The sequence below is a fragment of the Chlorocebus sabaeus genome, chromosome 10, assembly GCF_047675955.1.
Source record: "Chlorocebus sabaeus isolate Y175 chromosome 10, mChlSab1.0.hap1, whole genome shotgun sequence".
NCBI lineage: Eukaryota > Metazoa > Chordata > Mammalia > Primates > Cercopithecidae > Chlorocebus > Chlorocebus sabaeus.
The window spans coordinates 78,356,009-78,383,787 of NC_132913.1; the positions used below are offsets into that span (position 1 = coordinate 78,356,009).

The 27,779-nt window shown below is 39.3% G+C and overlaps 1 protein-coding gene and 1 long non-coding RNA gene across 2 annotated transcripts in view; one reads left to right on the forward strand and one right to left on the reverse strand.

Moving 5' to 3' along the window:
• Positions 1-27,779, reverse strand: part of STAT4 (signal transducer and activator of transcription 4) — a 124,167-nt gene that overhangs the window by 7,549 nt on the left and 88,839 nt on the right. Inside the window, exons 8-16 of the mRNA XM_007965672.3 lie at positions 27,517-27,668; positions 25,443-25,601; positions 24,409-24,501; positions 21,404-21,463; positions 20,898-20,915; positions 20,714-20,807; positions 17,267-17,311; positions 3,860-3,943; positions 2,008-2,106 (exon numbers count right to left, since the gene is read on the reverse strand). Coding sequence (XP_007963863.2) covers positions 2,008-2,106; positions 3,860-3,943; positions 17,267-17,311; positions 20,714-20,807; positions 20,898-20,915; positions 21,404-21,463; positions 24,409-24,501; positions 25,443-25,601; positions 27,517-27,668 — 804 coding nt within the window. The remainder of the gene's footprint in view (positions 1-2,007; positions 2,107-3,859; positions 3,944-17,266; positions 17,312-20,713; positions 20,808-20,897; positions 20,916-21,403; positions 21,464-24,408; positions 24,502-25,442; positions 25,602-27,516; positions 27,669-27,779) is intronic.
• On the forward strand, positions 1,468-27,598 carry LOC119625071 (uncharacterized). Its single transcript, XR_005241196.2, has 3 exons — positions 1,468-1,687; positions 26,203-26,413; positions 27,494-27,598. It is a non-coding gene; the product is annotated as an uncharacterized lncRNA (long non-coding RNA).

Sequence of the window (27,779 nt, forward strand, 5' to 3'; positions counted from 1 at the left end):
ACAACTTTTACCTTGACCAGACCAATCATCCCAAAGTGCTAGAAACCGTAAAGTCCCAGGCTAGGGAAGGTGACCCTACAATATTATGATTAACCTCAAATACCTGTTTTATGGACACCATAGTAGTCTTTTCTTATTTGCTCTACGTAAACAAAACAAAACAAAACAAAAAACAGAGAAATGATCTTGCTATGTTGTCCAAGCTGGACTTGAACTTTTGGGCTCAAGAAATTCTCTTGCCTCAGTCTCTCAAGTAGCTGAAACTACAGGTGTGCACTACTGTGCCAAGCTAAATAAGAGAATATTCTGTGTGATCGACTACAAACGAGATTGTGCCAGAAACTGGGTCAACAATAGTGAAACATAAGACTCTGTCACAGATTACTGGAAAACAGATGTGTGAAACTCAAGAAAGGTGTTTCAAGAAGAGGAAAGGAAGAATTCAGAAATCCAATGCGGTGCCTGGAGAAGGCTGTTGTGAACATGAGCTAAACTGGGCTTAGATTAATCAAGAAAAAGAACCAATTCAAGAGATTTCAGAAGGCGGGAATAAAAGAGGACACAGTATCCAACAAGGAATGGGCAAGAGGAAGAGGAGGAATGAAGAGAAAGAATTTCTCGGGAGATGGTTTTTTTGTGAACCTGAGAATGGTGCCTGGAAAAGTGACCAGAAAGCACAGAATACAATCAAGGCCTAACGGCTTAGGTTTCAAAGCAGGATAGAATTAAGAGGAGAAACCAGGATTAGTTGTTCAGACTGGTTCTGTAACTAGGCTGTGAATCTGTGTTTTAGGAGCTGTATGTTATCTATAGTTCTAGATTCTCATCCTAGAGCCAGGTAAATTTGGGATGATGAGTGTGATGATTTTGGTGACTTTCTTACAGAAGGAGGTTGCTGAAGAAAGCTAAGTGCAGCACTGCTCTGTGAGGCTGGAGGATGGAGAAGTATCCCATCACTCCTTCTACTCCCCGGAGTTGGAAGAAAGCTGAACAAGTGTTGATCTAATGGAGATCAGCATTTAATCTCAGGGGCATTGGCTGTCCTTCGCCTTAAAGACTAGGCGATTTCTCTAATAAGTTCTGCTCTTTTCAAGGCATCCTGCACAGTCTACCTCTCTGCAGTTAATTTGTCTCAGATGCTAGGGCACTTGAGGAGGAGAAGGAGTAGGGCTGAGTCATTTCCTTAACACTGAATCAAAGGGAAAGAACACTAAGCTGATTCATTATGATCTTGTTCTTACTATTGGGATCTAAAGTAGAATTCTTCCCTTTGGAGGGAACATTTCCTCTGAATTAAGAAGAAATGTTGTTATTTACATCTGACCTATATTCTCTAGACCTTAGTGGTTTCCAGGACAACACACTGAGGTTTTGAAGGAGGGGTGCAAGGGGAAGTGCTGACTCATCTTTTTTGCCACTCCCTTCCCTGGTTGTCTTATAAGAGCATCTATTCACGGCTTGCTTTGTGACTTGAGGCCAATTTTGGGCCAGTGTTACAACCACCAGATGGCATTAAATCCCAGCTTGAGCCTAGGATGGATGAAATCTGCAATCGACTTGAAAATGTGTGCTGTCAGAATACAACTGGGCAAGATTGATGAATATTCTAATTACTTACTTGGAAACCAATTCTCTACCTTCACAGAAGAGACTATATGGACAAGGTGGGACCAGAGCAGCTGAGGAGGTAAGAAGTTTCCTTCAGCTTAGTTAACAGAGACATAGGATGGCCCTGGAACTCTCTGGTATGTACATAGTTGGGAGCTGACTAGACCCTCAGAAATAATAAATACCTGTCTGCTACTTTTGCTAGCAGAACTCTCTCAGGGACCACATACATCAGAACATACTACTTTAAATATGACATGAGAGGAAACACACAACTAGAAATAAAGCAACTCTCACCCCACACCCCACTGACACATACATGTTTTGATGCAGATGTGTTTGTTGGCAATAAAACAAATCAAATAGAATTAAAGAAGGTGAGGTAGAAATAGAGTCTACCTGGGAATCGTTGGTTGACACGTTGTACCAAATGATGGATGCCCAAGCATTAGGTAATTGACTGACATTGGAAATCATCACCACAGGCAATGAGCTGGTCTGGTTCGGGGGAAAAAGAGCATAGTTATTACAGGTAGTCCCACCTTACATTGATCTTATGCTTGACCCTCACCTGTAAAGGGCCAATCTCAAGCCAGTCCCACGCCTCCGGTCCTGATGTCCATGCTGCCCTGATCACTGAAATGACTTGTGAAGGCCATGGAACTTTCTGAGCATGCATGAGTAAGGGCACAGAGAAGAAAGAGCAGGAATCCTTTCAGAGTGCTCAGTCAGGCAGCTTCCCAGTGTCTCCCCTGACATCGTGGACACGTTTATACTTTTTAAATGTCACCCACTGCCTCAAGTGCAATATATTAGAGAGTCTTTTGAATTAGCAACAATCTTCTTTATGAGTTAAAGAATCTATTTTAAGTTTTTCTCTGGAATGAATCGGTATCTTCAAATTATGACCTAACACCTAATTAACGTAAACACTGGAAGTGGGAGGTTTCTATTGTAAAAGTAGGAGACGTAAACTATGGGTGATAGAGCCGTCTGTGCTATTGTTACAGAACTAACTCAATTTAGTATTCTTGGTACTGTGGTTTTCTACTTTATGAAATAAACAGGCTTTTACAAATTAGCCTGGGAAACTAATCAACTTATAGTAGTCTTTCCCCAACAACAGACATTAGATTCCTATAGATGGTAAAATACCCATTTGAGAAAATTTAACAACTCATAAAAACAGAGGTTTAGGGAAAGGAGATGAGGAAGGAATTTATGAAAGATTTTAAAAACATATTACCATCATTAAGATAAAAGAGCAAAGGCAGAATTCTAAAAGAATATACTCCACAATAGGATCATATTCAGGGTGTGTGAGATTGTGTTTGTTCATTCATGCACTCGTTCATTCATAGTGTTCTGCGCTCAAGGAGCACATAGTCAATTAATGCTCAATTTCATCCCAAAAGTTTCTTTATTCTTTCTTTGAGTTTAGTGGTGATTGTTTTACGAGGATCAAAGCAACGTACTGTAATGTTCCTATTATTTGTCTTTGTTCATTATGTTAGAGAAATCTTCCTTCTGTGAGTTTTTATGTACAAGTTAAATTTTTGAAAATATATTACTACAAAAAAAAATCACTACCTGACGTTCAAGGATACTTATTCCTCTTTAGACTTTCCACTAAGTGTTCATGACTCAGGAAATCCCAGAAAACTAAACAAAGAAGAACCTGAGCAACAAATTATTTAATGTATATAAAGTTCATAATACCCTTGAACTTTTTATTTTATTTTATTTTATTTTTATTTATTTTTTTGAGACTGGGTCTCACTCTGTCACCCAGGCTGGAGTGTAGTGGCATGATCACCACTCACTGCAGCCTCCACCTCCTGGGCTCAATCGATCCTCCTGCGTCTGCCTCCTGAGTAGCTGGGAATACAGGCATGTGCCACCACACCCAGCAAACTTTTGTATTTTTAGTAGAGATGGGGGGTTTTGCACTGTTGCCCAGGCTGGTCTCAAATTCCGGGGCTCAAGCAATCCACCCACCTTGGCCTACCAAAGTGCTGGGATTACAGGTGTGAGTCACAGCACCCAGCTACCCACAAGCTTTTATCATATATATTTAACCAAAATATTATGTTAACTAGTGAATATTTGACATATTGATTTTCTAAATTAAAACAAAAGTAATGAATAGGGAATGTACTAAAACCTAGGAAAAACCAAACTTACATCTATTAATGCTGATCAATTCCTGCAAATACCATGAGTAAATGGTGTATGTTCTTGAAACACCTACCTCCAAATCTATGGTCAGACCATAGAGGCAGATCTGTGTTTCAAAGGTTATGGAATGAAGTTCTTCAGTCACCATGTGACAGCCCTAAGGGAGAAAGAAATAAATTGTTACCTCACAAATGCATACTCACTATCTAATAGAAGACTTGTTTCTATACAAATTAATACATTTATTAATAAATTAATAAAGTAAATGCCCCCAAGCCATCTCTACTATTGAACATTCCCTCTTATTGATTTAAAAGTTATATACAGTTTGGAAAATCTTCATTTCCCCAAACAGAATGATTTTAAGTCTTCAAAACAAGATAATTTCTGGCTTTAAAAATTCTAGCATAGTTTTTTTCCGTTAAAATTTAGAGAAGTTGTTCCTTATTTTAATATTTGAAAATTGGTCCTTTCGAGTTACCAAATGTTAATAAAAGCAATCTATATATGCATAAGTATACAGATACAAGTCTTCGTGTCACAATGAATCTGTTCAAAAAGAATGCAAGACCTCCTTCTGGTTTAACATGGTAGGTGGAGTATACGTATTTTCCTCTGTTCCCTCCAGACACTCCAATAAGGTAATAACTGGAGTTTTATTCACTTTCCAATAAAGTAAAACTGTAATCTAGATCCCTGCATGAAAAGTAGGGGAGTGTAGAGTGAGGGTAGAAGAAAGAAAGTGAGGGTAGAGTGAAAGCACTGAGCACCCTGAGGCTGCAGAAAAGAAGACTGCAGACCAGGATGTGCTGTAAGAGCCCCAGCTCAGTCAGTGAGGTCTCCACCCCTCCAGACCTGGGCACAGGAGGGAGGTTTGCTCTTTGGAGCAGATGAGTCAGAGTAATTAGAGAGGCTCTCTACATTCTGGGAACAAGGTCAAGCTGCAGTCAGGGGTTAGGTGCTGTGTGTGCTAAAGAGAGGAAGGTCCTGTTAAAATTTACAGTGAAGCCCATGCTTGGCCCTTCTCCGACACCTAGAGCCAGGCTTAAAAGCTCCTGGAAAGGTATCTGGGAAGTTTGCCAGACCAAGGGAGGTAACATACAGATGCTGCCTTCTACACCCACCACCGTCCCCCAACAACCCATTGAAACAGCCAGATTCTAATAATCACCCTAAGTCTACAGTTCCCAACACGCACATAGAGTTTTCAGGGAGTTTTTCAGTGACCTTCTCTTAATGATTAACAGCAAGCTAATGATCATCAGGCATTTGACAAACCCTCTCACATGAAATGAGAATGCAAAAACAAAAAACTCAGAGGAAAAGCAAAATGTAAAAAAAAAAAGAAGAAGAAGAAGAAGAAGAGTAAAAAAACAGTGAAAAAAGTCTATTCAGCTCAGTTTATTCAATAAATATATGGCATGTTGAAGGGGCCTCAACCATTTGTAATGGGAAGATAGTGCTTAGTTACTGATTTGAACAAACCAACTGTCAAAAGGCCTTTTTTGAGACAATGGAGGAATTTGAACAAAAAATAGGATTTTATTAAGTAATGATTAAAAAAATGTTATTTTGTTTTTTGCGATAAGGGTAGTGTGGTTAGGTTTAAACATTTCTTAGATTCTAAAGATTCCTGCTGAAGTATCTACATCATACTGTACTATCTAGAATTTGAGAACTCCAGAAAAAATATATGTATTGTTGAAGTTAGGTGATGCTTAAATCCATTCATTGTATTTTCCCTCTATTTCTGTATATATTTGAAAATGTACATTAAAACACTTTTTAAAAACTATATAAAACAAATATTACATCAGTGAAACAAGGATAGAATATTATTGTAAGAAACATTCCGAAAAGAATAAAGAACCACTTAAAAAGAACAAAACCACTTAAAATATAATAAGAGAAATAGACAAGTCAGTAAAAAGATTGGACATAGAGTAGAGGAAATTTCCCAGAATGTAAAACAAACAAAAAAACCCCACAAAGATGTCAAAAATAGAATAGAAAAGATAGCAAATAAAGAATTATACATGAACTGCCACAACAAACTAACACAAGTTCCAGAAAGAGAACACAGAAAATGGAGCAGAGAAAATATCAAAGACATAAACAAATTGTAACTCTTATACCACTTATGCAATTGCTACAATCAATTTGGAGAACAATTCCTCAGTGTCTAGAAAAGTAGAAGATGCACATTACCTATACATAACAATTCTTGTTGAATCATCTGATTCTGACCCATCTGCTACCAAATATATGTAAGTCAAAGATTTTTTACACTCATATTAAGAAAAGACATGTAGAAGAATGTTAATTGAAGAATATTTATAGTAGAACTGCTTATAATGATAAAATGATTCATCAATAGGAGAAGAGCTAGCTATACTGTGTATATTTATAGAGCAAAAAACTATACAGCGTTGGAATAAATGATCCACAGCAACATGAATCAATGTAGGAATGAGTCTCAGAAAATATTTTGTTGAGCAAGAAAAGCAAGTTGTGATAAAATATATATATAAGGATGCCATTTATGTAAAATCCGAATTTATAATATAGAATAATATAAAGTATATAGAAACATATTCATTCATAGAAAAAGTATAAAGGCATTCTTGAAAACAATAAACATCAAAATTCAAGACAATGGTTTTTGGGAGGTGGGTGGGTACAGAGAAGAAACGGATTAAATGTGGGGGGTGAGGTACCAGGTATCTTCAACTATATTTGCAAAGTTTGAATTTTTAAGCTGTTTGATGGGTGTTCATGCTATTATTCTTTATGTTTTTACGTGTTTTCAATAGTCTATAAAAATGAAGAATACGACAAAACTTTTCAAACTAAAGGACATGAGTGTTCAAATTGGAAGGACCCATGAATGGCTGGCACAATAAATAAATGAAGAGCCGAACCGAAACTCAATCCTGTAAAATTGCAGGAAACCAGTTTAAAAGTTTCAGGAGTGCAGGGAAAAAAAAGGCATTTATAAATGATGAAGAATCAGAATACAAGATAAGTAGAAGACAATGGAATAGTGCTTTAAGAATTCGGAGGAAAAATGATTTCTAACCCAGAATTCTATATCCAGCCAAACTGTCAGTCAACTATGAATGGGAAAAACATTTTCAGATATGCAAGGCCTCTGGAAATTTGGCACCTTAGTACTTTTTCTTTGGAAACTACTGAAAGAGTCTCTCTAATAAAAAGGAGACAGTAACCTAAGAAAGAGGAAGACATGAACCCAGCCAGGAGAAGGGGGTGGGACTCCCTAGGATAACGGTGAAAGGGAGTTTCAAAAACAAACAAACAAAAGAAAAAACAAAAAACCACAACCCCACAATTGCACAATAGGATCAGAGGGCAAGTAGCCAGGACTGGAGCCAGAAGACGGAGGGCTCCCAGAGCGACGTCGCCAAGAAAAAAAGAAGAAAGGAACTTATAGAATGACTGACCAAATTGTAAGGAGTTTTCTTGTTCTGATGGAAAGTTTGGGGCTTAATTAGTGACAGGTACATAAATTAATCAAATCAAAAACTCAGGGAAACTATTAAATCCAGAGAAAACTAAAAGTAATACAAGAATGGAAATACAATCATAGTATGCTATATGGCTTAGCTGTTAACAATTTTTATATAATCATAATAAGGTAAACATTGAATACATTGAGTAAATGAAAATGTATTCTATAATGATATTGTGAAGATGGGGGAGAATTTCTATGTATGGAGACCTGTTATAAGAAAGACCTAGCTTAATCTTTTATAGAAAATCAGAAGTTAGACACATAAAATTAAAAAAAAATCAAGAGATATAAGTATTAGCATGATATTTACAGCTCAAAAAATGATCACCTCTGGGTAGGAGTTTGACATAGAAAGAAGCAGGAAATTGCAATTCGTCCCTGGTGAAATTTTATAGTAGGTAAAAAAGGACCAGCAGTATTGCCATCACCTAAAAGCTTGTAAGAAAAACAGGAACTCTGACCTCATTCCAGGCTTTACTGAATCAGATTCTGCATTTTAACAAGAGTCCTGGGTGAAATTTGAGAGGAATTATTCTCAATGTGTGTGTCCTCACTGCGTTTAATCCCAAAAGGGAGACAGAAAATTTGGAGACATAAAACTTCAACAATTTATAAAATGAGCCCTGGGAACATGTGAACATGTAGGATTATTTACATCAGAAAAGTCAGGGCGGGCAGTTTGAGGTGGCAGGGTCACCTGAAAAGAAAGGAAGGTCAACCTAAGTATGCATTAATAAGTCAGAATTCTGTTTGCATTTGAAATCTGAAATAATAAAAATAGTCTAATGTGATGATATGAACAACAATTCTGTGATTATGTGAGAAGACTTCCTTGATAATAAGAATGCTACATTTAGGATTTGTTATTGAGAAGGAAGTAGATCTTTGTGATACTTTATATTGCCTGCAGGTAGTTACATTGACTAGGGTGGAATCACTTCTTACTGGGTTAGTGGAAAGTTATGTTTAATCAAAATTCTGCTTAAAAATCCCTAAACCACCCCTAAAAGTACTCCCAGCATGTCAACACATCAAACAGCCAGTTCCTCTTCTCCAGCCCCTTTATGTTAAAATAAGTTGCTTTCTTTGGTTGAGCTTGAGACCGACTAGTTGTCTTGAGTGTAGGCACCAAGAAGGTGTATTTTTGAACAATAGAAAATCTCACTGCCCTCTAGGGAGGGGATGCTTCCACTATGCAAAACACTGAAGAATCTACAACTTCCACTTCATGTTCACTAATGGGTGCCTTTCACATTATCTCTGAGTTCAATGGTGCAGAACATTTGAGAGGCCTCAGGCAAGTGCAGAGGGATCCAATACTGTATGTATAAACATTTAACCATTATCAATCAAGTTAACAAACTGTTAACATATGGTCTAGCCTCCTGCCTTGACATACCCTTCACATAACCTAATTGGCCGGGTTTTAGCTCCTCAAAGTCTTACTGGAACATAGTGGCATGGGTAAAGATAGCACAGCCATCTTGGGCCATTGCCTGTTCCCTTTGCTTCTACCTCTGTGAAGGGCCTTGCATGACCAGTGTGACCTCTAGGTCTCTCCAGTGTCTAGACATGTTTGCACTGATGGTGTCATCTGTGCTTGGGAGAGTAGACCTGGAGAGGCCTAAACAGGCCCTGGAAGTGGGGGCTTCAGGTCTTCTGGGCTGGGAATTCTGGTGTCCTGGATTCTGGGTGAGCACATTGCTTAAACCCACAGAAGACTTTCTTTGTAGGGAGGACTGCAGCTGGAGGATGACTGAAGGAAAACTTTTGGAGCTGAGGTGCTATGATATTGTGATATAATAAGAAATCTATATTTGGTCCCTGCACCTGGTTACTAAGACAGAGCTCCTAAGACCTTTCTAGATGGAGATGTTAGGTGAGTCTTCTGTTCTAAAAATTTGGTCTTTGACCCTGGTTCCTGACACAGGTTCCTAAGATCTTTGTAATTTCCTTAGTGATAGGATTGTCTGACACAGAGCTCCTAAATTTCTGGAATTTTCTGGGTGAATTTTCTGGCATTTTCTATTCTAATGAAGTGTCTCTTGGTGGGCTTCTAAATAGCCTCAGGATGAGGCTTGGTTGCTAGGGGAACCAATCATATGATTAGAGAGTTGAAACTTCTACCCCACTCCCTGACCTCTGGGAAGGGGAGAGGGATTGAGGGTTGAATTCATCCACAGTGGCAATGGCGATCAACTTTGTGATGAACTGTATGTAATGAAGCTTCCATAGAAACCTCAAAGAACAGATTTTGGGAAGCTTCTAGGTTGCTGAAGACATGGAGGTGCTAGGAGGGTGGCGCACCTGGACAGGGCATGGGAGCTCCACACCCCTTCTCCATGCCTTGCCCTGTGCATCTCTTCCATTTGGCTGTTCATCTGTATTCTGTGTAATATCCTTGATAGTAAACCAGTAAATATAAATAAAATGTTCCCCTGAGTTTTGGGAACTGCTTTAGCAAACTCATTGAACCTGAGGAGGGAATTGTGGGAACCCTCAATTTATTGCTGGCTGGTCAGAAGTGCAGATCACAACCTGGGACTTGCGATGGGCATCTGAATCGGGGGCAGTCTTGTGGGACTAAGCCCTTAGCCTGTGGGTTAAGGTAAAGAGTGTTAGAATTGGGTTAAATTGTAGGACACTCAGTTTGCGTCTGCTGGAGAACTGGTTGTTAGTGGAGAGAAACTCCCACACACATTTAGGTGACCAGAAGGGAGGCATGGAGAGTAAGAGTAGAAAAAAGTTTAGTGTTTTCCTCTTACAGGTCCCATTGCTCTCACATTCCAGCCTCTATAGTTTAATTTCTCTTTTTCTTTTTGAGACAGAGTTTCGCTCTGTCACCCAGGCTAGAGTGCAGTGGCATGAACTTGGCTCACTGCAACCTCCACCTCCCAGGTTCAAGCGATTCTCCTGCCTCAGCCTCCTGAGTAGCTGGGACTACAGGCATGCGCCATTATGCCTAGCTATTTTTTGTATTTTTAGTAGGGACAGGGTTTCACCATATTGGCCAGGCTGGTCTTGAACTACTGAGCTCAAGTGATCTGCCCGTTTCGGCCTCCCAAAATGCTGGGATTACAGGCATGAGCCACCACGCCTGGCCTATATAGTTTAATTTCTATGAATAAATACACATATGATCATTCAGTACGGATAGCTTCCTCAGCTCTTTGAGTTATGGAACCTGTGTGTTCACCACCAAATATCAGGGTCTTAAAAGTATGAGAAACCAGGATTCCACAGACAGAGCAATGACACTCAGGGTCGTCCATTAGCTTTGGAAACAGTCTTTACGCTTTATACAGTACTCTACTGAACTGAAATGTGGGTGGTGAGAGGGTGATTATTTTCTCAGTAATTCAGAACAGTTTCTAATGTTTACTTTAAATCCCTGATGCAATCGTGAGGCACATTTAGAACAAAATCCAGCAAGGAAGCTGACATACTATATGCAAGACTGGAGGAAAGATGCTGTGACCAAAGAAAGCATTATTAACTTTCACAGCTTGCATGACTGTCAGAGTCTTCATTATTTCATCAGTGTAGTCTAAGCTGGAGACACTATTCAGTCTCTCATTCACAGGTTCCATTCCTCACAGAATGGAAAAACATCATATATAAGATGCATTAGGGCCTGGCGCAGTGGCTCATGCCTGTAATCCCAGCACTTTGGGAGATCAAGGCGGGCAGATCATCTGAGGTCAGCAGTTCAAGACCAGCCTGGCCAACATGGTGAAACACTGTCTCTACTTAAAAAAATGCAAACAATTAGCTGGGCATGGTGGCGTGTGCTTGTAATTCCAGCTACTCAGGCGGCTGACACAGGAGAATTGCTTGAACCTTGGAGGTGGAGGTTGCAGTGAGCCGAGATTGCGCCACTACACTCCAGCCTGGGCAACAAGAGTGGGAAACTCCATCTCAAAAAAAAAAAAAAAAAAGAAAGAAAAAGATGCACCATTAATGTTTGTATCAAAGCCATCCTAATCATCCAAGATGATTACAGATACAAAATATCCATATTAATGATATTTACATTATATGGTACATTACATTATATGGCACTGAATATAATAGCTGGATTGACTGTATTGTACTTCTAAAGAAAAATACCCATTGGAAAATCCGCTAAGAAACTAGAAAACTGGACAACCCACTTAACCAGGGCTTCCACTTGGAAAAAAAAGTACAATGAAAGGTAGGTCTAGATGTCACCATATTCTTCTCTGTTTCTTCTGCTTAGTGTCTAATAATATACCTTAGAAACCTAGAATATATTAACAAACGGTAATAGTTTTTTTTGTTTTTTGTTTTGAGATGGAGTCTCGCTCCATCACTCAGGCTGGAGTGCAGTGGCGTGATTTCAGCTCACTGCAAGCTCCGCCTCCTGAGTTCACGCCATTCTCCTGCCTCAGCCTCCCAAGTAGCTGGGACTACAGGCGCCCACCACCACACCCGGCTAATTTTTTGTATTTTTTAGTAGAGGCGGGATTCAACCTGTTAGCCAGGATGGTCTCGATCTTCTGACCTTGTGATCCGCCTGCCTCGGCCTCCCAAAGTGCTGGGATTACAGGCATGAGCCACCACGCCCGGCCAACAAATGATAATAGCTTTTAACTTGACAGAAACCTCTGCTAAGAAAAATATGACTGGGATAAAGGGTGATTTTCATCCAAATTTCTTGCTTAGCTCTTAACAATCCATAATTTGTTGTAATGCCCCCTACGGAGAACTATGTGGAACAGAAACAATTAAAATAACCCTTTCATTTATTGAATATTTATTGAGCACCTATTATGTGCTAGACACTGGGTTAGATCATGGGAAACAATGAGAAGAGAGGAAAACAGTGGTCCAATCACATGAGAGATAGCTTTTAATCACAGAATCACAGAATCAGAAGACAGGAATGTAAAATGACAACACTGCTTAGCTCATAAAGCCCTCTGCTGCATTCTACAAAGTCTAAGGTTTTAGTAATATTTTTGTACAATTTCTGCCTCAAAAAAGTGTTGCAACTCTTCAAATTAGTTCACTGAGAAATCAACTTGCTATGCAAATGCTTGGGCTAGCTGGTGTGTGAGTAGCGTGTCTGTGTTTGAGAACACTGAACCTTGAAAGAACATCTGTTTGGCTATTTTGTTAAATGAAACTCAAGTCACCCAGGCTTTACTAATAGCTTCATTGTGCTTCATGACTTTCCACCACATAAACAAAATTACCTAACACCTCAGTCTGTGGCTAAAACTGTCATTTATCGGTTCAAGCCCACTGACAAAGAGCAAACTGGAGAGAGTGCAATTCCAGCTTCTCTAGTCAAACAGTTTTCACATTTCAGTAATCACTCTCTAGCTGGCTCCCGGCTAGATAAGGACCTCCAGGGAAAGGCTGCTTCCTGTGAATGTTTATTTTACAGGGACAGACTGATGGCCTCCAAGTCTGGCCACTTTCTAGGTGATGAAATCGTTTATTCACGTTGACTCTTCCCAGGAGGGAACATAGTTGAGAGAAAGGCAGTGATTGCTGAAGTTGATTTTATGATAGCGTGTCTACAGATTCCTCAAGGAATGTTGTGAAATACCAAAGCAAATTCTTAAAATCAAAGTCATTTTGAAAAATCTAAAGCTCCTACCCTATGTTGTATTTCTGAGGATTAAAGAATCTTAGTCAAAGGAACTTCAGAGATTGTCTAGTCCAATGAGTCCAAATGGTTTTTTGTTTCTTTTGTTTTTGACCTTGGTATATATTCTTGAAAGTAAACTTCCCACCAGAGTTTCCATCTGTAAATACATAAAATAAAGCTGCCTTGATAGAAACAGGCGTGAGGGAGCCGGAGCTCCACATTTCCCCAACCCCAAGGGCGAATGGGGTTCCTGAGGTACCTCTTTGGCATCTTTGGGTTTTCGAAGAGAATGGGTCTTGTACAACTTCCTCCTTTCACCCAATCCTAAAGCCAGGAGCCCCTGTGCGTCCTGACAGGTCAGCTTTTCTTGGGTAATCTCAAACAGTCACAGGCTGCTGCAATTCTAGGGAGGTTTGGAATGGCAACTTAGGGAAACTATAATTGATGACATCTTTGTCCATTGTCAATCATTTAATAACTATCTGATACAAACTCTTGCAACCACAAAACTAGAATGGAGGGACCCAAAATTGTATGTCTTTGTGTGTGTGTGTGTGTGTGTGTGTGTGTGAGATGGAGGTGAAGGGCATTGGAGTGGTAGCAGGAATCCCAGACATGAAATCCTGTAAAGGGGCATACACAAATGGTGACCTGAGGTTTCAGGGACCTGGACGTGGAAGACAGAAGTGCCCAGAGTCCCCTGAAAGGGACCACATCTCCAGTAGAGCACTTGGCAGGTGAGCAGAGAAGGAGAAAGATCGGCAGTTGTCTGAAGTTAGGTACCACGTTTTAGAGCCCAGTTTTCCCATCTGTGTAGACACCTGCTCCCTCCAGAGGAGGCTAATCTGTAAATGCCATCACCAACATCTACACAGCCCACCACCACTGACTCACACACAGCTCATTCGGGCCTCATAACAACCCTTAGAAGTGGAGGTTAACATTAGCACCATTTTGTAGAAAAGGAAACTGGGAGTTAGAGAGGTTAAGTGGCTTGTGCAAGCTCAGATTGCCCGAAGAGGCAGAAACCAACACTGCTATCTCCACTATCCCACCGAGGCACGACACAAGTGCAAAAGGAGACACAGTAGACGAGAGAGGTCAACAACATTTTCTGAGGAAGCATTATTTTAAATTACAGTGTGAGCCAGCCATGATTTCTGAGCAGGTGGGTGAGGTGCAGACACTCTGTGAGATAGATAGGGTGAGGTGACGGGGCAGGAGGAGTGCCAACCAGCTTGCCTCTCCCAGGGAAGGTTTTGCGATTCAGAGGCAGCATAGCAGACGGGCCAGGAGCAGGGACACGGGATCAGACTGCCACGGTTTTATCTTGGCCCTGCCATCAACTGCCCCCGCAATCTTGAGTAAGCTGTGTGACCACTATGTGCCTCAGTTTCCATAACTGAAATAAGTATAAGGCTAATAGTACCTACTTCACAGTCTTATTGTAAGAGTTACAGAAATCAGTATTAGTGAAGCTCTGAGTGTCCAGGATATAGTAAATGCCACACGAGGATTGTTGAAGACATTCTTAGCAGGCTGTGAACTCCTGCTACAGGTGCTCACAGATAAGCAATAGCAACTTTTTGAAACTTGAAAACGAGGTTACGATATCCTAGCTTCCTGTTTTCCTGAAATTTGTGACCACCATCCCTGGCCTCATGACTTTATGAACTTCACTTTATTGCCCGTTCTTTCCTCACTCTTTCCTAACCTTCACGTGATCATCCTTACTGAATGGCCAAGCCCCCGATTCCCGGCTTATCTTCCTTCATTTATTTCGTGACTAGTCAACAGTTACTGCCGCACATAAGACACGGTTCAATCCGTGGCTTGTTTTAAATGTACCTAGGAGTCATACTAAAATTCTACCAACAGGTGGAGCTCAAAGAATAGCTTAAAATAAAATTAACCCGATTCGGCAAACCTGAAAAAAAAGGGAAGAAACAAAATCATTCTGATATGACTGTATGATTTTGCTATTCATCAGAAAATAAGAGGAAATAAATTGAAGGCAATATAACTAGACAGTGTTAACAAGACAGTGGTTGGTTTTTCTACAGTGGAAGATGATTTACTTAGATTTCTGTCTCTAGGGAAATTCAAGGGAAGATTTTCATTTTACATTCATAAAGATCACAATATACTACAAGAGTTGAGCTATTTGGATTTATTCGATTTGCTTTAGTTAAGAAGAGTTCAGGATAATGATGCTTAGTCTGTTCAGATTCATAAATAATACTCAGGGATGTCAAGTTGAATGAAATGTTGCAACTCTGGCCATAATTCCAAGGAGATGTGTGAAATGAGCTTTCATTTAAAGTGTGCCAGTGTTTAACTAGGAAGTTTAGAAAACCTTTATGGGTTTCTATAAGCCAGGAAGAATGTCTCCCACTCATTTGTTTTACTAGAAGCTCCTTAAACCCAAAATCTCTGCTCTTGTGATTTATTTGACTGCAGAGACCTGCTTAGGGAGCTCTGCCCTGAACAGCAATTCTACCCTGGAAGACTGAGCTTGTCTTCACTGAGGCTATGATGTTTGGCAAATGATCTTTAAGACACAATTAAGGGAATGAAGAATTCTTGGAGGGCAAAATGGTAGGGCATTAAATCTTTTGTGATGGATCTTTATGGTTTTGTGGGGTGTGATAAATTGGATATCACTGGATACTGGATTTATAAAGTGCTTTTCCTCCAAACAATTCAAAGATCTTTTTCATAGGAGCTGTGATTATAAAACCAAGAGCTTGGATCCATATGAACCACCTCAGAAATAAACCTTACTGCTTCAAAATCGCATCACGTAGGTGGTTTTACACCTGCAGCACCTCTGAGCAGGGCTGTTGAGCATGACTATCCTGATCTCTTAGAGGAAAAAAAATGCACTATTTCTTCATCAGATCATTTGCCAGACATCACATTTTCAGGCCCTGGCAGAGCAGGTACTCAAACCCAGGTTTTCTAGTTCCAAATATATAGGTCATTGACTTATGCCTTATTTTCGAGGTCAACTCAATAGATGTTCTCCAGGGTCATGTCCCGTTCATGATTTGACCACTCTATCGTCAACTAACTCAAATGTGAGTACTCAGACTGCATCAGTTTGTTCTTTCTTTCTTTTTTTTTTTTTTTTTTTGAGATGGAGTCTCGCTTTGTCGCCCAGGCTGGAGTGCAGTGGCCAGATCTCAGCTCACTGCAAGCTCCGCCTCCCGGGTTTACACCATTCTCCTGCCTCAGCCTCCCGAGTAGCTGGGACTACAGGCGCCCGCCACCTTGCCCGGCTAGTTTTTTGTATTTTTTAGTAGAGACGGGGTTTCACCATGTTAGCCAGGATGGTCTCAATCTCCTGACCTCGTGATCCGCCCGTCTCGGCCTCCCAAAGTGCTGGGATTACAGGCTTGAGCCACCGTGCCCGGCCAGTTTGTTCTTTCATTCAATTTGTCTAGTGAAATGCAAACATTAGAGAGCGAGGTAATTGGTATCTCAAGATAATAGGGTTGTCTTTTGCCCCACATATCATAATTTTTCAGCCTGACTTCACATATGTGAGAAAATGAGTGAACGAAAATGACAAATGACAAAGATATTTCTTAAAAATGGACTGACTAAAGAAACTATGGCATATCTATAAAATGTAATGTAACGTAAGCAATTTAAATCATGTTCTCCAAGAGTATTTAAAATTATGGAAAACTGTTCTCCAGGCTGGGCACAGTGGCTCACGCCTATAATCCCAGCACTTTGGGAGGCTAAGGTGGGTGGATCACTTGAGCCAAGGGGTTCAAGACCAGCCTGGGAAACATGGTGGGACTCTGTCTCTACAAAAAATACAAAAACTAGCCAGGTATGGTGGCACAAGCCTGTAGTCCCAGCTACTCGCAAGGCTGAGGTAGGAGGTTCACTTGAGCCTGGGAGGCGGAGGCTGCAGTGAACCAAGATCTCACCACTGCACTCCAGCCTGGGCAACAGAGTAAGACCCTTCTCAAAAAACAAAACAAAAAAAAGATACTTTGCTATGTGAAAAAAAGCAGACTATGAAGCAATGAGGATCATATTTTTAAAGTAATATATACATAAATAAAAGACTAGAATGATGTATACTCAGATGTTAATAGTTATTTTCTTTGGAGGGTGTTATTATATGTTATTTTTATTTTCTCTTTTTAAAAAACTTCCTCATATTGTCTGCAATTATCAAGCTTTACATCTATAATCAGAAAAACATGAATTTGATTTTATATGAAATCAAGCAGTTTAAAAGCTTTGTAAAAATAAGATATTATAAGATCTATTCCCAGAAAAATTCTGTAGGAGAAAACATTTCCTACCTCATTTCCTTTACCTCCAGCACTGGACTTCATTTCCTTTGGTTGCTTTGTAAAAGAAAACAACAATATTTAGATGAAAAAGCATTATCAGCTACATATTAAGTTGGTCGTACCTGTTGCAGTCATTTTCTTGGCCACAGTTTTGACTTCTAGAACAGCAACATATTTTCAAACTCATTGAAACCTGACACAACTGCCCAGATTTGACAGAGAGGAGCTTCCTGTCTCACCCCATGGGATGCCACTTTAGAAACTTGAGTTGGCATATCACTAAGACTTTAGCTTTCAGCCAACATTTTGAAAAAGTGAAATCATGCTGGGAACTTGCAGAATCCATACAGCACTCCTTTGCACCTGGAAAGCATCATTTTAGCTAAGCTGTAGGTGATGATTCCCAATCCCTGAGAAACCAAGTCTAACGGAGAAGACTAGAAAAATAAACTATAGGGCAGTGTGTACCATATAGCATAGTAAGCTATTAAATGACATTACAGGGGAAGAAGACTTACTGACACAAAATAAATGTGCATTGATACAGATTACTGAATGAAAAAAAGAGGCAGAAAACAAATTATGTAGTGTGTATTACTTGATCCCACTTTAAAAATACATACATATAAATATTTTAGAAAAAAGAATGAAATTGTAAAAATGAAGATGTTAATAGCATTGCAAGGTGGTGGAGTAATGGGTGACAATTTTTAAAATTTTGATTTTTTTTTTTTTCTTTTGAGAGGGAGTCTCTCACTATCATCCAGGCTAGAGTGCAGTGGTGCAATCTCGGCTCACTGCAAACTCTGCCTCCCGGGTTCATGCCATTCTCCTGCCTCAGTCTCCCAAGTAGCTGGGAATACAGGGGCCCGCCACCATGCCCGGCTAATTTTTCTTTTGTATTTTTAGTAGAGACGGGGTTTCACCATGTTAGCCAGGATGGTTTCTGCCTCCTGACCTCATGATCCGCCCACCTTGGCCTCCCAAAGTGCTGGGATCACAGGCGTGAGTCACCGCGCCAGGCCAATTTTCTGTATTTTTAGTAGAGACGGGGTTTCACTGTGTTAGCCAGGATGGTCTCAATCTCCTGACCTTGTGATCCACCTGCCTCGGCCTCCCAAAATGTTGGGATTACAGGCGTGAGCCAAAGCACCCAGCTGATTTTTATTTTCTATATTTATTTTTGTATTAAAAAGCAATTAAAGTTATTATGCATAAGATAACCAATGTGAAAATGCTTTGCAAGAGCAAAAGAGCACTGTAAAAACTGAGGTTTTGTTATTTTATATATTGTACCTGCTGAAATAAAGACCTGATTTTTGGTGTGTTCCTTGTCCTTCCTTTTCCATGTGACTTTTTTGGGAGACAGACGTTTCTAAGTTAAGGGCTCTTCCTACTTTACTTATTACTAAACCTGGCCCCTTGTTGAAAGTTCCTGGCAGGTAGGAATTGAGCCTAACAAAAAAGAGTGCTAGTTACAAGGGTGTCTATAATACATTATTCTTTATTACATTTTATTTACTTGGCAGTTCACACAGGAAGGATTCAATTAAAAAAAAAAAGACATACTCCTCAATACTAAAAACCAAACAAAAACAAAAACAGAAAGCAGAATAAATTTCTGTATGCAGATATCTTTCTGTTAACCTACATTTTATCTTTCAGAAAGTAGACTTTTTGAGGCATATTCGGTGGTGCCCAAACATTCAGTGAGGCAATTGCTAAATGTTAATAAGCAGAAGGAGGAACATGGTTTCTGGCGAGAAAAATAGGTCTTTGGGGATCTAAGAACTATGCAAAGAATTAGAAAGAAGGCAGAAAGATAACTCTAGGTCAAGAGGAAGTGGTAAAAGCAAGAAGCAACAGGATGAGGCTGGGTCAGAGCTTTCTAGACATGCCAAGGTGAACTGTGTACAGCTGCTATACCCAGGAACATCCTATTTCCCCAAGCTAGCCTCCTAAAATGAAAGCGCTTTTAGCTAGACGTGGTTATTAGAGATGTAAAAATGAAACCAGGAATGCCTATCCATTATTGCATGTATGTGTGCCTTTGTACTTTCGTATTTGTATATCATAATTGTACACATTTTTGTGGTACACATGATATTTTGATACATGTATACAGTGTGTAATGATCAAATCAGGGTAATTGGGATATCTATAACCTAATTTATCTTTTCTTTGTGGTAGGACCATTACAATTCTTCTCTTCCTGCTATTTGAAAATATACAATAAATTATTGTTCCCTTCTATATTATTATTATTTTTTTTTGGAGACTGAGTCTTGCTCTGTCATACAGGCTGGAATGCAGTGGCGCAATCTCAGGTCATTGCAAACTCCGCCTCCTGGGTTCAAGTGATTCTCCTGCCTCAGCCTCCTGAGTAGCTGGGATTACAGGCAGTTGCCACCACGCTGGGCTAATATTTGTATTTTTAGTTGAGACGGGGTTTCACCATGTTGGCCATGCTGGTCTCGAACTCCTGACCACAGGTGATCCACCCGCCTCAGCCTCCCACAGTGCTGGGATTACAGGGGCGTGAGCCACCGTGCCCAGCCCCTTCTACACTATTGAAAATCATAATTTATTCCTTCTAACTGTATCTTTGTATCCATTAACCATCTTTCTCTTATTCTTCCGCCCTGCTTCCTTTCCTAGCCTCTGGTAACCACCATCCAACTGTCTGCCTCCAAGAGATCTACTTTTTTAGTTCCCACATGACTGAGAACATGCAATATTTATCTTTCCGTGCCTGACTTATTTCATAATGACCTCCAGTTCCATCCATGATGCTGCATATGACACAATTTCATTCTTTCAATGGCTGAATAATATTCCATTGTGTAACACCTCTCTATTTTAAGACAGATTATCTCTGTCCTTATCAGCAAAATCTACTGACCAACTACCATGTATACTTAGGTACTCTGTCTTCATTGTTTAGAACTCAGACCTTCTAAGTTAAGGTTCAGTGCTCTTTCTACCATTTTAATTCTTCACTGATGGCATGTTTTATTTCTCAATCTGGTTCCTAATTTCTTTTCTTTTTTTCTTTTTTTGAGACAGAGTCTTGCACTGTCGCCTGGGCTGGAGTGCAATGGCACGATCTCAGCTCACTGCAACCTCCGTCTCCCGAGTTCAAGCGATTCTCCTGCCTCAACCTCCAGAGTAGCTGGGATTACAGGTGCCTACCACCACGCCTGGCTAACTTTGTATTTTTAATAGAGACGGGGTTTCACTATGTTGGCCAGGCTGGTTAGAACTCCTGACCTCGTGATCCGCTCGCCTTGGCCTCCCAAAATGCTGGGATTACAGGCATGAGCCGCCGTGCCCGGCCAGTTCCTAATTTCAAATAAGAAATGTTTAAGCACAAAATATACTGAATTATAAGGCCTATTAGTAAAGATGCCTCTGATTTTCAGGAAAAAACCTGTGTAACTTTACTGCCAAACTTACCAAATGTCGAAATTCTACCGAGAGACTCCCATTGGAAGATTCTTCAATAGACATGGCTTTGACATTAGTTCCACAAAGTACAAATCTTCGGTTGCTAGAGAGGAAATCTTAGCTATTTACATGGTCTCAGGTAAAATATATTTACAAGAGCAGCAAGAAAGATTCCACAAAGTAAATGTCTTACCTTAGAGTTGAAACATTCCTGTAAAACCAAGAAAATTCTTTAAAATAAGCTATTTAATAGATCTAGGAATAACTTTCTATACTTTAATTAATTTATTTATTTATTTATTTTGAGACAGAGTCTCGCTCTGTCGCCTAGGCTGGAGTGCAGTGGTACAACCTTGACTCACTACAACCTCAGCCCCCTGGGTTCAAGCGATTCTCCTGCCTCAGCCTCCTGAGTAGCTGGGATTACAGGCGTGAGCCACCGCACCTGGTCTCTATGATATTTTAAAGGATAGTATATAAAATTGATTTCAAGTTTTTATAGTAAAATTTTAAATTTAAGATAACCATTGAGTTTTGTTAAATGTTTGAACTTCAAAGTCAAATATTTGAAGTACATTCATTATATAATATTAGAGAAGTACATTTAAAAGTGCAAAATTATTCTATAAAATAAGGGCCATTCATTTTTAAAAGTCTTACATTTTGAATTACAATTCAAAATGAAATTAGAAAACTTACTTGTCAATTGATGCTTTAACCTTTACCTGATAGTTTAGTTCTGGCAATTTTATTAATAGCCTGGAAAGAGACATCAATAAAAAAAAAATCAAAGATAAAAATCAAAAGTGTTTAAAAACCCTTTTTTATATTTAAACATTCAAATATACTTATGAAATATGCATATAAATACACCTTACATAATCTACAGTTTGTGTTTTAAAAATGTACAATGCCTTTTTACCTTTGCCATGTTACTAATGTTGACATCAGTCACTTAATAGCATTATTGACAAACACTTGGAACTGTTTCCATATTGCTTCAGTTGATGTTTGCTGGATAATACATTGGCGAGGTCAGAAAAAAAGCTATATATTTTGGTTAAAGCCCAAATGTGGGTTAGATGTATAGATATAAAAAAATTGTTGTATGGCTTCATTTTATCCTCATATTACCAAAAAAAAACCAACCACTTTGTAAGCTTTAATGATAAGTGTTTTATGGTGAACATACTGAGACAGAACTCTAGTAAAATATGGAAAATCACAACTCAAATACATTTGAAATCTTTCAAAACACTATATTTAAGTAACAGCAAAAATGTTCATAAAAAACCCAAATTTCAAATGAACAAGTAATTGAAGTTCAGTGTAAAAATTCCTTTAATTCCTTCTGGTGTCAGCCCATCCTTTATTCTTTTGCTTTCTCCAGCTCCTCAGATTTCTGTCCTGTGATGAAACCTACCTGTGGGTTCAGTGCAGTTTCAGAGATAGTCATTCGATCCCTCACACATTCATTCATTTACTTATGCCCTCATCCTAAACTTTGCTCATTCACTCAGCATGCATTGAGCTCCTAATATTTACCCAGTATACCCTTAGGTACCAGAGAACTGATGTAGCAGAGACTGCAGAAGGGAGAAAAGTGGACGTGGCTCTATGTAAAAGGAGGGAGTCCAGGCACACAAACAGAATATAGAGAATATGGTGACAAGCAACTCACTGGCATTAGAGAAATGAAATCATAGCTCATGGGCAGCCCAAACAAAAGGGTGGGTAGAATGTTGCAAAGGCTCTTTAAAAGTCCTGTATGAGGCACAAGATTGGTTTAGGGTATGGAGTATGTTGAGTATGCAGTGATTGGTAGTGAATGGTGAGAAGGGGGCATAGTCACATAAAATAAAGCCAGATGTTTTTCCTCTCCACCTTCCTTTCTATACTACTTCAGGAAGGATCTGATTTACTGCAAGATGCTGACAAGTCCCATGGAGTCATTCTTCCCCTTCAAGGTCATTTTTCCCTTTGAAACAGGAGGACGCAACGGTATGGCAAAGAGGGGTTTTAGGAAAACCTTGAGTAAAGGATCACCTATCAAGACGGTGGGGAATAGGGTGCAGAGGAGGAGGAGGGGGACCTACCAGGTACAGGAGGAAGACAGAGCCTACAACCAGAGGCTAATGTTCTATGCCTCTGGCAATTAGTTCACACAACATGCAAGTGGTGCTGATTCAGAGTTAGAAGTTTTTGCTAGGCAATCCCTACTCATCTCCCCTTTTGTCCCAGAGAGCATCTTAGATTTACTATATCATCTATAGGAGTGTCTCAAGGAAAAGTAGAATGTCCACCACTTCTCCATCCTAGTTCACTCTCCTCCGAGTTATATAGAGATGTGGGAATGAGGAAGGAACAACTTTTGATAAGAATGCCTATTTTTAAATTTTACTTTATTATTCTATTTTATTTTTTGAGATGGAGTCTCGCTGTTGTTGCCCAGGCTGGAGTGCAGTGGTACAATGTACAATCTCGGCTCACTGCAACCTCTGCCTCCTGGGTTCAAGTGATTCTTGTGCCTCAGCCTCCCAAGTAGCTGGGATTACAGGCATGTGCCAACATGCTCAGCTAATTTTTCTATTTTTAGTAGAGATGGGGTATTGCCATGTTGGCCAGGCTGGTCTTGAACTCCTGACCTCAGGTGATCTGCCATCCTCAGCCTCCTAAAGTGCTGGGATTATAGGCATGAGCCACCATACCTGGCCAAGAGTGCAATTTAAAAAGGAACCTAGCCTCAGCCTTTCGTTTTCAGTTCTTAAATCTTGGTGCAAAATTCACACAAAGAAACTGATTAAGAATGTTAATGGTGTCTTAAAAATGCAAACTGAAGACAAATGCCTTCTCTTTAAAAATGGAGTTCTAATAGTGATATGTGATCAGCAACCCTATCATAGAACCCTAAACTGCTCTGTACCATGGCATCGCCACCTCTTGACCCCGTTAGTCTGTGGTTTCCGCTTTCCAGAGGTGACCTAGTGATTAGGCATTTAAAGCTTTAGTTCTTGGAGTTTCAGGCATGATGAGAATCTTTGAAAGTAAGAAGTCAAACTCATTGTTCTCAGCATCATTAGGGAAAACTATAAGTTTTGATTGCTCATGCTAATAGAAAGGATCAAATTCACAGAGAAAGCAACAGTAACACAAAAGTTATGTCTTTAAATCAGGTACACAGTAGGGATATATGGGAAACTGCGGTATTGGGAGTTTTTGCGGAAAGTCCAATAAACCAGTTACTGGGTAATCTCAGGAGATGAATGTGCCACTATGTTTCCTGGATAGGATATTCAAAGCCTTCCAGAATCTGTCCCCAATCTGTCCTCTCAATTCTGTCTCCCCCTGCTCCCCACGATTACCAGACAGACCTAGGAAGCCATTATTTCCCACTCTCCTACAATCCTCCTCCCCTCTCCCAATCTCTCCAGTCTTTTCTCAAGTCAACCTTTTCAGCAATTAATTTAATTGTGCCTGATTTTATGATTCCATACTTTCACGTCCTCATCTGCACTGTCATGCTCTTGACAAGCAGGGCTCTCATCTTTACATTTCTGTGGGTATTTCCCAAAGCTCAGAGCTAGGCACACAGCAGATGGTTCAATAAAGAACAGCTGAATGCAAGCCACAATGAGAGAAACTGGCCATGATTATCCAGAGACTTTAGCTCCACAAACACACTAAATCATAGATGTTTTGCCTACCTTAGTTTTACAGTGAACTGAATCAGGGTTTTAAGTACCAACGGCCTCTGAGGGTGGGTTGGCATACATGGCTGTCGCTCAACCACAAATGAGCTAGATGAAAAGGAAATAAAGCGCGTCATTTGAAAACATTGAAAATATTGAGACTGAAAACCACAGAGGAACAGGATGCTATCCACTCATAAAGTCCAAATTTTTTACACTTAGAAGATACTCAAACTCCCAATTAAACTCAGATCTTTACAATGACTTTTTATAAATCATTTAACAGTAGTAAATGAATCTTAATTGTTATAATTGAGCCATGAATAAAAGCCCCAGTCCATTTAGTAATTTTTTTTCTTTTGAGAAGGGTCTCCCTCTGTTGCCTGGGCTGTAGTGTGGTGGCACGATCATGGCTCACTGCAGCCTCAACTTCCTGGGCGCAAGTGATCCTCCTGCCTTGGCCTCTTGAGTATCTAGGACTATAGGCATGTGCCACCATGCCTGGATAAGTTTTTTTATTTTTTGTAGAGATAGGTGTCTTTTTATATTTTCCAGGCTGGTCTACAACCCCTGAGCTCAAGCAACCCCTTGCCTCAGCCTCCCAAGGTGCTGGGATTACAGGGTGAGCCACCATGCCTGGCCAAAAATAAATTTCATGACTTTTTTTGGACTAAATATTAGGATTTCTGGTACATGTTAGTATTTTTTGTTTAGATTAGGTTATAAACATGAAAAAGTTCTCCATCCTTTGTTTCATATGCACGTAAGAAAAAACCCTTGAAACTTTTTCTAAAATGTGAAAACTGAGCTGTAGGTAAGTGACATGACTTAGCTTGTGGAAAACTGAGCCAGTTGGTGAGAGAAGTGTTGATGAATAAATAGTGAAGAGTAGAAATGTGGTTTCTGAAACTTTCTGGGGTTCTATTCACTTCTCCCTGAGGCTTATTGTTGAATACTTCCCTGCCACTCTTCCACCTAAATGCCAAAACCTTAGGCAGGGTGTTCTTACTTCACAGAATGCAGGATGCCATTGATAGCACTTTACTTACTTCTTGAAAAGGTTGTAGATCAAAAAGGTGACTCTCTCTAGCATGTGAGTTCTTTGCACTGGAATGGGATCACCTTCATACGTCATTTTGGTAGATTGTTCTTCTAGTTTCTCCAATTGCCTTCTGAGTTGGAAAAGACTTTCTGCCAATAGTGTAAAGCTATTGAACAGCAAATGAAAATCAAAGATAGTTTTTTTCCATTTAATAATAAAAAAGGATTGTAACAATGGGTCATAGTTAATAAATGTTAAATTATTAAGTAATTATTAAATTAATTAAATGAATCACTTAATTTGATTTAGGTTAGTGACACTTCTTTATTTTTATTTTCCTAACCCATTTTTTTCTTGAATATGCATATGTTAAATATTTTCAATGTTTTCTCATTTAAACCTTCAATTATATATGTCATCATTTATGAAATTTTATCAACATCTGGAACCAAATCCCTTTTAATTGTTCTTTGTTTAAGCTTATTAAGCATATATATGTTAAAAATGTGGCACTCACTAAAGGGCAAAAAAAGAGCAAATTTAAAGCCATAAAAAACATGCTATGGTTAATGTTTTCTTATGTAAGCATACTGCAAGAAAAACATATGAAACCCATATGAAAAGCATATGAAACGATCTTCCCCCACAACATATATTTTTACAAGTCCTAAGTATTAGCCAAAAGTGATCAATGACTCTCTTTAGAGTAAGGTATATTTAGAAATGCTTGCCCCTGATAACTGCTTGGAATTTTATTCATTACGCAGTGATCTCACCTCAGAAATGGAGGTGGCAGTGTGGGCCAGAAGCCTGGGAAAGAGTAAGATTGAAATAGACACGGAAGGGACTTCCAACTACAGGAGACAGAACATCTTATCAGACTTGGAAAGTCCACCTCACCATACAGCAACTCTTTCTACTTACAGTATTCCACATATAAGACTATGGCAAGAGTGGATGAATCCCTGCTGATTTTTGGTATGAGCTCCATTATCGGTTAAGATCTTTATTGCTCCTTTTATTGTTGTTTTCACAACAGAGTACAGTGACTTGGAGAATCAAAGTGTCTTCCCAAGGAAAATCAATGTTTTAAAATGAGTCAAACTCCTTACATTTCTTGACAAGTAGGCCTGGCAGGGCAGAGCTTTTAGTGAGGGTGTCCCCAGTTACTACATATTCCATTGTATTGACTTGTTCTCTTAGGAACCAATTTTAGATTTTAACTGAACAGTTTCTTTCTTTTTCATATTTTCCAATTGTTCCTTCAGTCAAATAGTTTTATTTTGCATTTATGACATGGAAAACCCTATGAACATTTTAATCTTCTAGTGCAAAGGGTAGTTATCTACATTTCATTGCATGTGTGCGTACATAGATCCAGAATGCCGGGTTGTATTAACCATTTGTGACTTTTAAAAACTGACACATAAAAATTGTATATATTTGTGGTATTTGTGGTATTGTATATATTTGATATATGTAAACATTGTTGAATAGTTACATCAAGCTGAATAACATGCATTATTACCTCACATACTTACTTTTCTGTGGTAAGAGCTCTTAAAATCTACTTTCTTAGTAATTTTCAAGTATACAATAAATTGTTATTAACTACAGTCACCATGAGGTACAATGGATCTCTTGAAATTATTCCTCCTAACTGAAATTTTCTATCCTTGACCAACATCTTTGACAAAAAGAAATCACTATGTTGAAAACACAAAACTAACATTTAAAAGTTGAGATATCTATTTTCAAGATTTTGAAACTAGTACTTCTTTATTCTGTCCTTAAAGAAAGTATATTGTCGGTTTCAAAATTTATTTGAGTCTTTTAAGATTGATACCTTGCATGTGAAAATTCAGCATTCGATAGATGCTTTCTTTGATTTCCCCATGAGAATGAAAACTAAGAACACTTATACTACTCGTTTTCAACTATAGATTTCTCAGATGCTAATAAGCCATCAATAAGCTGAATGAACTGATGTTGCAGTCTAAACCTGCATTCTCTGGCTGAGTGACACTGAAGTTTTGTATTTCCTGTGGTTTTCACTAGAAACTGCAGTCAATTCGTTTTACCAGTTCTGAAGCTGGTCGAGCCCGTTGTGGAGTGGACCCCCGATGCAGGCGATTTGCTGCCGCCGCTTCCAGTCTTGCAGCTCTTCTATGAGCATGTTGTTCATTAACAGGTCCGTCTCATGGATGATTTGGGTCATTTTACTGAGAGCCTCCTAAAAACAAAGGGGACTACTGAAAAGAGTTTCATAAGAAATAAGTCACTTAGAATTCAATTTACAAAACTATTTGACCTGGTAGACAAGGGCTTGGTTAAAATTTTGACC